The following is a 14,422-nucleotide window of genomic DNA, read 5'->3' as shown; positions in this document are numbered from 1 at the left end:
GTCACATGATCCTTAAGACGAATTAAAATGAAAACAGAAAATATAAAAATAAAATTCCAAATATATTAACTCATACTAGGAGGTCAGTTTAGCAGACAGTTTGATTACATGAACCCAATCTCTGCAGCGATCACACGTCATATGAACTTATGTGCTGTAAGACTCATAAAAACACGTCACGTCTGTATTTTAGTGACATTTGCTGTGAATATCTGCCTGATGTCACGTCACGCAGCAGCTCCGTCTCACGTCTGTGTCTGTGACCTGAGTGTTCATCGTTAGTTTGATTCCCCTCCGCTCTCGTTCTGTCTCTAACATTCACGTTGTGTTTCTCTTCCAGTCCAGTGTGCAGTAATAATGACCTCAGATTTCCCAGAATTCTCATAATGCTCAAATGGAGTGCAATGACAGAGCGAGACTGTGTCATTCCCCTTTTCTTGTTGATTGAATCATCTTACTATTTATAGCTGTTTTATGAAAGACGCAGAATGAACACCTGAGAGGAGCGTGATGGGAAAATGAGGACAGTTTTAATAGACTAAACATGTTGGGTTAACTGTGTGATATACTGGGAATGCTTAGTTACAGTTATATGTTTTCAAAATAAGTCTCTTTTGCTCGCCAAGGCTGCATTTATTTGTTCAAACATACAGTAAAATTGTGAAATATTATTACAATTTAAATTAGATGTTTTCTATGTGAATATCTGTTAAACTGTAATTTATTTCTGTGATGCACAGCTGTATTTTCAGCATCATTACTCCAGGCTTCAGTGTCACATGATCTTCAGAAATCATTCTAATATGCTGATTTTCTGCTCAAGAAGCATTTCTGATTATTATCAATGTTTAAAACAGTTGTGCTTCACAATATTTTTTTTTTTTTTTTTGGAAACTGTAAATAGAAAGTTAAAAAGAGCATTTTGTAACGCTCTTCAATTTGATGCATTCTTGCATAATTTAAATATTATTTAAAAAAAAAAGACCCCAATTTTTGAAGGGAATTTTTTAGTCTTATTAGTTTATTTAAATGCACTTTTTTAATATATTACAGTAAATTAAATAGTTGAAGTCACAACTTGCTTTCAAATGATTTCAGCAGAAAAATATTAACTATAAGAATAACAACTGAAAATCTGAAACACTGAATCATGTACTCTGAAGACGATTGCTGATCCACATGCACGTCTGAAAGAAAATAAGACATGCAAATCGTCATGACAACACCACTTAACTCCTATATCTCATTTCTCAATCATATTCATAAATTGACGCAAGATGTTACAGACCTCTGAAGAGAACCTAAAGTCTATGCAGTATTTTTATTTTCCCCACTATGACTCCTCTGCTCTGATATGATATTGTTGAAAACGGTGTGTGTGTTCATGCATATGCATACGGAGGATGCCGACAGCGAGGTACAAAAGAAAAAGTGTTATTTTTTTCTTTACCAGACGTCTCCTTCAAGTGCTATTGAACTGTAGAGAACCGACTGGGTCAAACTGGGCTGATGAGAATGTAAAGATTTCTGGATATTTCAGCCTGTAAATTGGCGCTTGAGCATATGGTGTTTGAGTGAACACATTGAAGGTTAAATGTTTCTCCTCGTCCACATGCTCTTAGAATAATGTAGACCGGAGCAGATGGTATGTAGGCAGCACATTCACTTTATTTATGGGTGAATACGACTGTGTGTGTGTGTGACTGTTGCAATTAGGTTTCATTTAGCCGGATATTTATTAATTATCTCTCGCTGCAGACGCCCATAATCCAATCCACTGTTGGAAAAGGTGCTGCTTTATACCTGCCTGTCTAAATGAGCACATATAGACATATAAATAAAGCTTGTAATGACTGGATCGTGAAGTTTTCTGAAGGGCAAACCATGCAAAACATGTTTTTCCTATTGCTGTTTGGTTGCTAGGGTGTGCTGGATGATTGACAGGACGTTCCTAGGATGCTCTGGATGATTGACAGGACGTTGCTAGGGTGCTAGTTTTCCTGTCTCAGCTGAAAAGAGTAGATTTTTTGGGATACTTATATCTTAGAGAAAATGTTGAATTAGTTTTAGAATTAGTAAAGCATGCATTTTTATTACTTACTTCATTATTAATTCACATGGGTGGTTTCTTTCTGTCCCAAGTGAATAGACTTTGCAAAGACTCGACTAGAAAAAAAAACAGGCCAATCATATAAATATAATAATAAATTACATTCATTTATATTTATTAATTCATTAGGGTGATTTCTTCCCATCTCAAGTGAGATGTTTTTTTGCGATACTTGACTTGGCAAACACTACTATTACAAGCTGAACTAAAACTAAACCCTTAACCGCAAGTTAATCCCAGTACATTTTGCATTTTTAGAATTAAAATGCATGCATTTATATTTATTAATTCATGAATAATTTATTATTTACTAGGGTGATTTCTACCTGTCTCTAGAGAAAAGAGTCTAGATAGATGATTGTTTGGGATACTTGACTAAACAAACGCTGTTAACAGTAACAAGCTTAACCCTATATAAAGAACATTTAGCATTTTTAGAATAAAAAGTGCATGCATTTATATGTATCAATTCATTATTAATTCACTAGGACAGTTTCTTCCTGTTTCAAGTGAAAAATGTCTAGATAGAATTTATTTATTTATATATATTTTTTTTGCATACTTGACTTGGCAAACACTACGAACTATTGCAAGTTTAACCCTAAATCCTTAAAGATCATTTTGCATTTTTGGAATTGGTAATGCATGCATTTGTATGTATTAACTCAATATTTGTTTCAGTTATGAATGGTTTTCACCTCTACCTATGTCCCCAAAAGGAGATTTTGTCATTTTATCTCACTTCTGGGAACGATTGTGTCCACACACACACACACACAAACACACACACAGATGCTCTTTCTCTCTGTGTCTGGTCTTCGGGTAATTTATGATGGTGCTGCTGTCCGTCAGCCAAATAAAAACAGATGATGCTCCAAAAACATCGTCTTTGATAAACCCACCCATACACACACACACACACACACAGAGTGAATGGGAATCAGATAAATGTCTTTCTTTGTCTGTCGTTCGTTGGGTTTGTGGGGGATGTGTTTTAGGTTAGATCGCTCAGGCATCCATCACCGCATGTCGCTGGAGGTCTATAGAAAAATGCTTATTAGAAAAATCTGTCATTATGCTTTTAAACACACAAGCACATTACATTTGCCTCGCCAAACAAGAAACTTTCAGAGTTTTATTATTTGCACTTGAGTAAGTATTCCTCCCAGACATTTTACTAATTCAGAAATATTATTTTACGTAACAGGTGAGGAATAAAAGCTAATATTAATATTAATAAATGCGAATATTAATATAGCGTACAAAGCTCTCCATCACTGTCATCAAGAGAGAAGTTTGGTTCTTTCAACCACAATATATTCCGGTTTAAATGCATCACTTTTATGCATGCATTTCAAGCGATCAGATGCATGATTTTCACCTGACGGACAAGAAAACTGGTCAAAAAAAAAAACACAGGAGGAGCTAGATAAACCAAAATGCCGTTGAGTTTTGCACATGCAGATATGCTTCAGAACATGTAAAACTGTAGTTGTGGAAATAATAGTCTTAATAAGCCAGATCGAAATAGATTTATGTCTGAATGACATCTGTTGTGTTAAGACTGAAGCTCGCGCGCTCATATGGTTGGATTTCTAATCAGCCCAACAGCATACAATGGCTTTAAATTGCTGCCAGAGAGAGTTGGACGCCTTCCCAACATGAGAAAAACTCTTTTCTCTTTTCATTATTCCATCATTTACACAAACTAGCCGTTCATCTGTTTATGAAAACAGAAGGCGTTGGGTTTGTGCGCGTCTGCATATGATCACATGCACAAATGTGAGTCGACTTTCCAGCGGCCTCCTCGACAAACCACCACCAAATGTTTCGAGCGGCACGTCGTAAATATTCCCGGGAATTTGATAGCGTTCGTTTCAAAGTGGCGTCCCCTCTTCAGTTAATGAAAGCTACAAATTGAAACCCTCAAACTCAACGCAAACGCCATCTTGCATCCAAATAGAGTTCTAATATCCTTGAAAATTGGACGGAGAGATTGAGGAGCAGCAGCAAAATGAAAAAAAGAGGCAAACAAACAGGAGAAAAAAAAAACAATTTGTCTTATTACCAACTGCCTTGCGATGAAGCTTTGAAGAGCAGCTTCTAAATGTGTAATACATATAATCACGTCCTGAAGTGAGGTGGATGAATTATGTATTTTTCCGAATCATTCGACATGGCACAACCTTGAGATTTACATTTTATCGTCAAGGACGTTCTGCTACTTTTGACAAACGTCCTGTCCCTTCCTGGTTTCCGCACAAAACACTCACTGAATCCATTGTTAGCATTTATCCTTAAAATCAGCATGACGTGGACGGATTTGATGAGCGCGGCCTTTCAAGCGCGGGAGATGTGTGATGAGTCAGCCGTCGCTCCGCGGCACTGAATGGAGCTTCAGCTAATGGACTTTCAACTTCAGATCTCAACACATTACAGCAGATTCCACATTTACAGTCCTGCATCTGCTCACGCCCGTGTTCCTTACAGAAATCTACCACGCTACCAAGTCTAAAGCACCAGGGCAGTACCATGTGACAGCCTACTTTTTGAAGTGTATGAATGTGTTTGAAACCGCGGTATTTTGGAAGAGTATATACCATGGTAAAACTGTGGTATTTTGGACATATACCATGTATAGCATAGTATTACCATGGTATTTTTGACCTGAACCATCATGTTATTAATGTGATATTTTGGACATATATCGTGCTATTATGGTATTATTTTAGATGCATATCATACGATTCCCTATTTCTGATATGTACCGCGGTATTACTGTGTTTTTTTGGGCATTTTACCATGGTACTACTATTTCAGACATGTACCATGGATTTTTGAACATGTATATTGGTATTACCATAATTTTTTTTTATGTGTACCACGGTATTATGGGAGTAATTTGGACATATGCCATGTATGCTATGGTATTTTTGACCTGTACCATGGTATTACAGTGGTATTTTGAGCATTTACCAAGGTACTACCGTAGTATTTTGAACATGTACTGTACAATGGTATTACAGGTTTTTTTTGTTTGTTTGTTTGTTTCTTTCTTTTTATGTGTACCATAGTATTACATTTTTATTTTGGACATATTCCAAGTATAGCAGGTATTACCATGGTATTTTTTGACCTGTACCATGGTATTACAGTGCTATTTTGAGCATTCAACATGGTACTACAGTAGTATTTTGAACATGGTATTACCGTGTTTTTTATTTTTATTTTATTTTTTTATGTGTACCATTGTATTACATGTTTATTTTGGACATATTCCAAGTATAGCATGGTATTACCGTGGTAGTTTGTGCGTTTACCATAATGGTATTAACATGGTATTTTTGTGTACCATGGTATTACAGTGTTATTTTTGGCTTACACCAAAATGTGGTAGTTTGGACATTTACCATTTAGATGTATTACCTTTTGGACACACATGCCTTGGTATTTTAGATGCGTACCATAGTATTACAGTGGTCTTTTATAGTATTACGGTAGTATTTTGGATACCATGGTATTTTTGATGTGTGGTCTTTTATAGTATTACGGTAGTATTTTGGATGTGTAACATGGTATTACTGTGGTTATTTTAGATGCGTACCATAGTATTACAGTGGTCTTTTATAGTATTACGGTAGTATTTTGGATGTGTAACATGGTATTACTGTGGTATTGGATGTGTATTTTGGTAGCACCATGATGTTTTTGCACATGGGCCTTTAAGTAAATATCATGACACATGAATGTCATGGTAGAACAACACCATCTTACTTCAAGATTTATTGTTTATTCCTCCACTGACTCCTGACTCTCGTTTCACTTCTCAATCCCACAACCCACTAACACCTGACACTATATCCTAACCTCCAACCCCCCACCAACTCTAAAGTTTAAAGAGGTGAATGTGTAATTCGTGCCGGAGGAGAATTCTCTTGAGGACCCGACGACTCTCATCACACAATAGCCGCTCGCCCCACTGTTTACAACACACAGTTTAGTTTCCTTCCAACAATTATGAGGGAAACTGAATCTCCGGAAATGTTCATTTTCACATCCATTAGAGCGGACAATAACAGGGGAGGCCCCGGAGCCTACAAAGACATCTGTCTTCAAAGAGCTGCAGAACTATATGGAAGATTAATATCCAGCCGCCGCAGCGCGAGCATGTGTCCGGACAACACCACAGTCACATTGTTCTCCTCAGAAAAAGAGCACAGCAACTGTGCTCAAAAACGGCACTTTTGGAGAAATCCGATGCTTACAGTACATGAAATCTGAAATAATAGTATAACTGTGGTATTTTGGGCATTTACCATGGTACTACTACGGTATTTCTGATCTGTACCATGGTATAACTGTGGTATTTTGGGCATTTACCATGGTACTACTACTTTGGATGTGTACAACTTTTGTGTGTACCATAGTATTAGGAGGTGATTTGGATGTATACCATGCATACCATGGTATTTTGGACATATACCACATATAGCGTGGTATTCCCATAGTATTTCTGACATGAGGTATTTTGTGCATTTACCATGGTACTACCATAGTATTTTGGACATTGCCATGCTACATTATGTTGTACTTATACCATGAATACCGTTGTATTACCATGGTAGTAAGACTTTTATTTATACTATTTTAATTTTTTGTAACACAAAATTTTAAAAGAAAATACATTTAAAAAGATTGTATACTATAATAAAAAACTTAATACTTTTATGACTCATATAGTGTGATATAAAAAGATTGTATACGATACGTAAGACTTTTATGACTCATATAGTGTGATATAAAAATAATAAAAAATCAAAAACATCTAATTAAAAAACTGTAATTTGTCTGTAATTTGTTACAGATGCTGATATTTAGTATGAGATTAAGATCAATTAATGTAAATCAATCTTTATAACAGTAAAAATGCATATTAATATCAGTCGTCACTCTATATCTCCAGTAATATGTCTTAGTAAGATGAGATGTAAATGTGTAATGATGTCCAAACATATAATGCAGTGATTGAGAGAAGAGAAAGAAATAAAGGCTCCTCAGAAGATGTGAGATGTTTTCTGGAGGCTTTTGAAGATCATTCCTCCGCTGAGGAACAGTGAAAGTAAAGCTTCTGGAAACAAAACGCTCCTCAAAAGATCCTGATGATCAGATTTGAGACTCTAAAACATGATTGATGGAGAATCAAGTAAAGCTGAGCTGCTTCAGTCCAGAAAGAGTTCACCTGGAGATATTACTGCAGTTATTCCGACCTTTACTTGATCAAAATCACTCAAGATTTGACACCAGAAGCAGCAGCTGAAACTGGATGCTTGTACAATTACACTAAAAGAGCTTTTACTGATAAAAAAAGGCATGCAGTAGATTGAGTGCGACAGGTTCATCAGCATCATGTTGATCATTTAGAGCATCATATAGTCTTGTTAATGTTCTTCTGAGTGAGCGTAGTCTCTTTCTTAAAGCATCGTTTAGCGTTTTATCCTTGTGGAGACGCTCGGACGGGTGATATATTTGGGAGAACTTTGTGATTTGAGTAATGTATGGTGGCAAGGTCCCATAATCCTTGTCTCTCTCTCCTTCTCCACGGCCGAGTATTTGCTAAAAGTATTTGTTTGCAAGATAAATGGCCGTTCTCCAGGCGAAGATGACAGGCAACACAAAGATGATATTGAATTGATTTCTGAAATGTTGCAGAACTGACTGTTTGATGTATACGGGCAGACATGAATCATAAAAATTCTATTAAAAAAAAGCTCTTGAATGGTTGACAGCGTAATATCATTACTAATAATTAAACTCACTCAGTCATTATGGACGGGGCTCCAGTCAGATCGCCTCCTACAAAATTGCTTTTCATTCCCTCTTGAATACCCCGACAATCTCTCTCTCTCTCTCCATCCCTCTCTCTCTCTTTTTCCCTTTTCCTGAATTTAACGTCAGGCGCTTCTTCCGTCAGATCCAAAGTTAGATCGACGTGGTTGATGAGAGCCACGAGCGTCGGGAAAACACCAGAGCCAGTCGCAAACTTTAGCGCTATGAAAACATGATCTGCGCTTCCAAAAGTTGATTGTGATAATCCCGTATTTCCAGCAACTTTCCGTGATTCCAGAGCCAGATCGGAAGCTGCCAACTGATACATATCCAAAAAAGTGATTCTTACTTGTTTAACTGCATAATATTTATATAGTTGTGTTTATGCCTCTCTTCACAAAGTAATTAGGCGATCATCACATCTACTATTGCTCATACGTACAGAAGGGTTTGGGATTGATCAGACTTACCATTTTAAAATGTTTTTTTGATTCAAAATGTTATTTAATTTTATATTTAATTTAATTTAAATAGTTGTATTTTATTTATTGTATTTGAACATGTTCTTTAATAAAATATTTTTTATTTATTTTATCTAAACATAAGTATTATTTTCATTTATTTGTTCTATTTGAATATAAGTTGCTTTTTAATTTAATTAATTTAATTTTATTGTATTAATATTTTAACACATTTTATATTTATTGTATTTGAACAACCTTTATTTTATTTTATTTCAACATAAGCTTATTTTTTTGCATTTGAATATGAGTTTTATTTATTTATTTTCAACATACATTGTATTTTTTATTTTATTTTAATTTATCGTATTTAAATGTTTAATTTTATTTATTGTATGTAATATTTTATTTTTTTTATTTTATTTCAGTGTAAATTTTATTTTATATAATTTAATAATTATTTTATTTATTTTTTGTAAGTAAACGTTTATTTTATTTTATTTTATTTCAGTGTAAATTTTATTTTATATAATTTAATAATTATTTTATTTATTTTTTGTAAGTAAACGTTTATTTTATTTTATTTTATTTCAGTGTAAATTTTATTTTATATAATTTAATAATTATTTTATTTATTTTTTGTAAGTAAACGTTTATTTTATTTTATTTTATTTTATTTTATTTTATTTTATTTTATTTTATTTTATTTTATTTTAATTGATTTGATTTTATTTTATTTTAATTGATTTGATTTGACAAGAAAATCACAGCTCACATTACTTTTCTAGACTGTAAAGACTAAGTGATTTTCTTTCTTCTCCTCTGCAGAATTACTCCGGACAGGGAGGGGGCAGTGGGAACGGCGGAGGAGGGGGAGACGAGGACTACGAGATCCCTCCTATAACCCCCCCGAATCACCCCGAGCCGCCGCTGCTCACCCTGATGGACCCCGAGTCCAGCTACCTGTGTCACTCCATCCCTCACAACGGCCTGATCAACCCGTACTCATACCCCGAGCTGCCCGCCCTCATGATGTCCAACATGCTCGCCCAGGACGGACACCTGCTGTCCAGCCAGATGCCCTCGGTGAGTCCCGCGCTTCTGCCCTACATAGACAACAGTCAGGCATCATAGCTGCACTCCTGACACCAAGACTGCTCCAAACTAATTACGTGGGCTTATAACACAGCAGCAGGTTGTGGATGAGCCAATCCCAGAATGCACTGCGATGAGCTCAAGATCTAAGAGAGCAGATGAAGTCGAGGGAAGGGTCTAATTATGCATATTATTTTATTCCTTACTGAAACTTTTTTTAAAAAATAGGCCAGTTTAATTGAAACCTTGCATACAATATTTAATCTAATTAATTATTATATTATATTATATTATATTATATTATATTATATTATATTATATTATATTATATTATATTATATTATATTATATTATATTTATATATTTATATATTTATATATTTATACAGTAAAAACTACTGATTAACTACTGATTAAGAATATAGTTTTTAGTCTGTATTTTGTCATAATTTCTTGAACCATTCCAATCCTCTCTGCTCCTCCTCCTCCTCCTCCTCCTCCTCCTACTTTGATCCATATCTCATAACACAGACTTTTGTTGCTTAACACAGACTCTGAGGGCTATAAAGAAATATCAGGAGTGTCGTCAAATCTGCCATCTGTGGAAACTCCCTCATAAAGTGGAGAAATCCACAGAACGGCTCAGAAACGCTGGGAAAACACTGAGGAATTCATCTTTAGGGGTCAGTCTCACTCTTTAAGAGTGCAAAATAGATCTTATTTCTTACTAGTGGTTTGGATTGAAATGTTAATTGAAATCAATCTAAATAAAAAATAAAATAAAAAAAACACTATTTTTCAAAGTTGAGTAAAACAAAGATTGAACTGAACTGGGGAAAAAATTAAATAAAACAAGTTTTAGTTGAAATACTAAAAATTCTAAAACTGAAATAAAAATAAATTAAAGCTAAATAGAAAAAAAATGACAAAAGCATGTAATAAAATTACTAAAACTAGCTAAAAGCTATTTCAAAATACTAATAAATGTATAATACTACAATAATACTAAAACAATATTGAAGAAATCTTTAATGTGGATTTCACTCTTTAAAAGTGCAGAGTATAATTATATTTAACTATAACAAGTACTACTGTAAGTACAGAAGTGAATTAAAAGTGATTAAAACTGAAATATAAAAATAAAATTGAAGCTAAATGTAGGCTAAAAAATGACAAAAAAATAAAAAGTCATAAAAAACCTGAACTGAAAAAAAAAATTAATAAAAGTTCATTCAAAATATGAATAAATATTTTATTAGTTTAATTCTAAAATAACTTTGAGGAATTCTTATTTAATGGTGAATTGCACTCTTTAAGAATGCAAAATAGAATTATATTTAACTATAGATTAAGTACTAAAATTGCTACATTAAAAATAAAGCTAAACAGAAATATTAAAAATATTAAAAATTAAACAATTCAATCTGAATTAAAAATAAATTAAAGCTAAATAAAAATATTAAAAATAATGAAGTATTATTATTATTAATATAATATAATTATTATTAAAATTATTATTATTATTATTATCATTATTAAAATCCAAAATTATTACAACTTTAATAAAAAAACGCTAATTCAAAATATTAATAACTATTATGCTACTATAATACTGAAATAACACTAGAAACATTTTGTTTCTTCTTCTTTTTTAAAATATTAATAATATTATGCTACTATATATTTTTTTTTTCTTTTTTTTTTTTTTTTTTTTATATTCACCTCTTTTAAACAAAGCACAGTGTCTTCTTTTTATATGCCAGGGCTTTATTATTTGTGCCTTTTGATTTTAAAACTTTGACTGTGAAACTGGAATTCGATGCAACAGCAGGACAGAATTTAAATTCAGCTGGACTCTGGTCATTCTTCTAATGGCTCTCTACAAAAGAAGCCACTTAAAATGGACATCAGGCAGCAGCACGAAATGGATGACAGCAGTTCTGCAGCCGTATGAATCTATGCATGCAATTTCTTGAGCTACCAGAATGCATTAAATCAACCATTCTTTCATTTCGAGATCCAATTTCTATATTGACACCCATCGAGCGGGTGAATAGAGTGTGCTAGTCAATAATACTTCACTAAATGACGCGTACGTTCAGCGTGATGGACTGCCATTTTATTCCCATTTCTTCCCCAAGCAAACTTCTTTAAGCATGTAGCGATTATGTTCTGCAGTATTTGTGCTGTAAATTTCAGGTTGTTTCTGGTTGAGGCATTCATCAGGGTTTATATGCCCACAATAACAATGATAAAACCAATCATTTCTGGAAAGCTATATGCTCTGTGAGCTGTATAAATGGGGAATATGTACTGTGCCCTATTCATTGCGATGCTGATAACATTCCACGCTTTACTTTGACCTTTTATGACCTTTGCCTCAATCTGAGTTTGATGAAATGAAATTAAACACTCCTCACAAGTACAGGTTGCTTTATCGGTGCTGCCACAAAGAGTGCCATGTATATGTTGTTTTGTTTTGTTGCATGTTCTTTTCTGGATCGTTCTGTTCACTTTTGTTTTTATTGTGCTTTGGGTTGTGTTTTGCTTTGCTTTGTTTTGAGTTGATTTCTGTTTTGTGTTTGTTTTGTTTTGTTTGTTTTTTTTTTTCTGTTCTGTGTTCTGCTCTGTTCTGTTCTGTTTTTTTTTTTTTTTTTGGGGGGGGGGTTGTGTGTTGTTGTTTCTTCCTTTTCTCTTCTGTGTTCTGTGTTCTCTTTTCTGTTCTGTGTTCTGTGTTCTCTTCTGTTCTCTTTTCTCTTCTGTGTTCTGTGTTCTCTTCTGTGTTCTGTGTTCTGTGTTCTGTGTTCTATTTTCTGTTCTGTGTTCTGTTCTGTGTTCTGTTCTGTGTTCTGTTCTGTGTTCTGTGTTCTGTTCTGTGTTCTCTTTTCTGTTCTGTTTTCTCTTTTCTCTTCTGTGTTCTGTGTTCTGTGTTTCTTTTTCTCTTTCTGTGTTCTGTTTCTGTGTTTTTTTCTGTTCTGTTCTGTGTTCTGTGTTCTGTCTTCTGTGTTCTGTGTTGTCTTTTCTGTTCTGTGTTCTGTGTTCTCTTCTGTGTTCTGTTCTGTGTTCTGTGTTCTGTTTCTGTTTTGTTTCTGTTTTCTGTTCTTTTCTGTTTTTCTTTTCTGTGTTCTGTTCTGTGTTTGTTTTTCTGTGTTCTCTTTTTCTTTTCTGTGTTCTGTGGTTTTTTTTTCTGTGTTCTGTGTTCTTTTCTGTTCTTCTGTGTTCTGTTTTGTTTTTTCTGTGTTCTGTTTTTCTTCTTTGTGTTCTGTGTTCTGTGTTTTTTCTTTTTTTGTTCTGTGTTTGTGTTTCTTTTCTGTTCTGTGTTCTGTTTTCTTTTTTTCTGTTCTGTCTGTGTTCTGTGTTTTTTTTTTTTCTGTTCTGTGTTCTGTTTTTTTCTTTTTCTTCTGTGTTTTGTTCTGTGTTCTTTCTGTGTTCTGTGTTCTGTTTTCTCTTTTCTGTTCTTTTTCTGTTTTCTTTTTTTTTTTTTTTTTGTTCTGTGTTCTGTGTTCTGTGTTCTTTTTTTTCTGTTTTTTTTTTCTCTTCTTTGTCTGTTCTGTGTTCTGTTTTTTGTGTTCTTTTTTCTCTTTTGTGTTCTTGTTTTCTTTTTCTTTCTGTGTTCTGTGTCTCTTTTCTGTGTTTGTTTTTCTTTTTTCCTTTTTCTTTCTGTGTGTTCTCTTTTCTGTTCTGTGTTCTGTGTTCTCTTTTCTCTTCTGTGTTCTGCGTTCTGTTCTGTGTTCTGTGTTCTGTGTTCTGTTCTGTGTTCTGTGTTCTGTTCTGTGTTCTATGTTCTCTTTTCTGTTCTGTGTTCTGTGTTCTATGTTCTATTTTCTGTTCTGTGTTCTCTTTTCTGTTCTGTGTTCTGTGTTCTGTTCTTCTCTTTGTGTTCTTCTTCTGTTTCTGTGTTCTGTGTTCTGTTTTCTTTGTTCTGGTTTCTTCTTTTTGTGTTCTGTGTTCTCTTTGTTTTGTTTTTCTTCTGTGTTCTGGTGTTTCTGTTCTGTTCTGTTTTTTGTGTTCTGTGTTTTCTGTTTTTCTGTTTCTCTTTTCTGTGCTCTGTTCTGTTCTCTGTTCTCTGTTCTCTGTTCTCTCTTCTCGTTTTGTTTTGTGTTCTGTGTTCTGTGTTTCTTTTCTTGTGTTGTTCTGTCTATCTTTGTTCTGTGTTCTCTTCTGTGTTCTCTTCTGTGTTCTGTGTGTTCTATTTTCTGTTTCTGTTTTCTTTTCTGTGTTCTTGTGTTTCTGTGTTCTTTCTTCTTTTCGTTCTGTGTCTGTTTTTTTGTTCTCGTTCTGTGTTCTGTGTTCTCTTTTCTCCTCTGTTCTCTGTTCTCTGTTCTCTTCTCTATTTCCTGTTCTGTGTTCTGTTCTGTGTTCTGTTCTGTGTTCTTTTCTTTCTTTCTGTTTCTCTTTTTTTCTGTGTTCTTTTGTTCTGTGTTCTCTTCTGTGTTCTGTGTTCTGTGTTCTGTGTTGTGTTCTATTTTCTGTTCTGTGTTCTGTGTTCTGTGTTCTGTGTTATCTTTTCTGTTCTTTGTTCTGTGTTCTCTTCTGTGTTCTGTGTTCTGTGTTCTGTGTTCTCTGGTTCTCTGTTCTGTTTCTGTGTTCTTTGTTCTGTCTTCTTTCTTTTTCCTGTTCTGTGTTCTGTTCTGTGTTCTGTGTTCTCTTCTGTGTTCTGTTCTGTGTTCTGTTCTGTGTTCTGTGTTCTATGTTCTCTTTTCTGTTCTGTGTTCTATGTTCTCTTTTCTGTTCTGTGTTCTATTTTCTGTTCTGTGTTCTGTGTTCTCTTGTGTTCTGTGTTCTGTGTTCTCTTTCCTGTTCTGTGTTCTGTGTGTTCTGTTTTCTCTTTGTCTGTTTTCTGTTTCTGTTGTTCTCGTGTTTTCTGTTCTGTCTTTCTGGTTCTGTGTTCTCGTTTTTTCTTCTGTTTTCTGTGTTCTGTGTTCTGTGTT

The 14,422-nt window shown here is 34.1% G+C and overlaps 1 protein-coding gene across 4 annotated transcripts in view; it reads left to right on the top strand.

Annotated features, from left to right (window-relative positions):
• LOC122137719 (TOX high mobility group box family member 2-like) overlaps nucleotides 1-14,422 on the top strand; it is a 78,112-nt gene that overhangs the window by 23,337 nt on the left and 40,353 nt on the right. For 2 of the 4 annotated variants that reach the window (XM_042726680.1, XM_042726682.1), the window contains exon 3: nucleotides 9,223-9,483. In XM_042726680.1, coding sequence (XP_042582614.1) covers nucleotides 9,223-9,483 — 261 coding nt within the window. The remainder of the gene's footprint in view (nucleotides 1-9,222; nucleotides 9,484-14,422) is intronic. The other 2 variants (XM_042726681.1, XM_042726683.1) reach the window with 1 other exon arrangement.

The sequence above is a fragment of the Cyprinus carpio genome, chromosome B6 (assembly GCF_018340385.1).
Source record: "Cyprinus carpio isolate SPL01 chromosome B6, ASM1834038v1, whole genome shotgun sequence".
NCBI classification, from domain to species: Eukaryota; Metazoa; Chordata; class Actinopteri; order Cypriniformes; family Cyprinidae; genus Cyprinus; species Cyprinus carpio.
The sequence above is the reverse complement of the archived record's forward strand: the minus strand, read 5'-3'. Positions and strand labels throughout refer to the sequence as shown.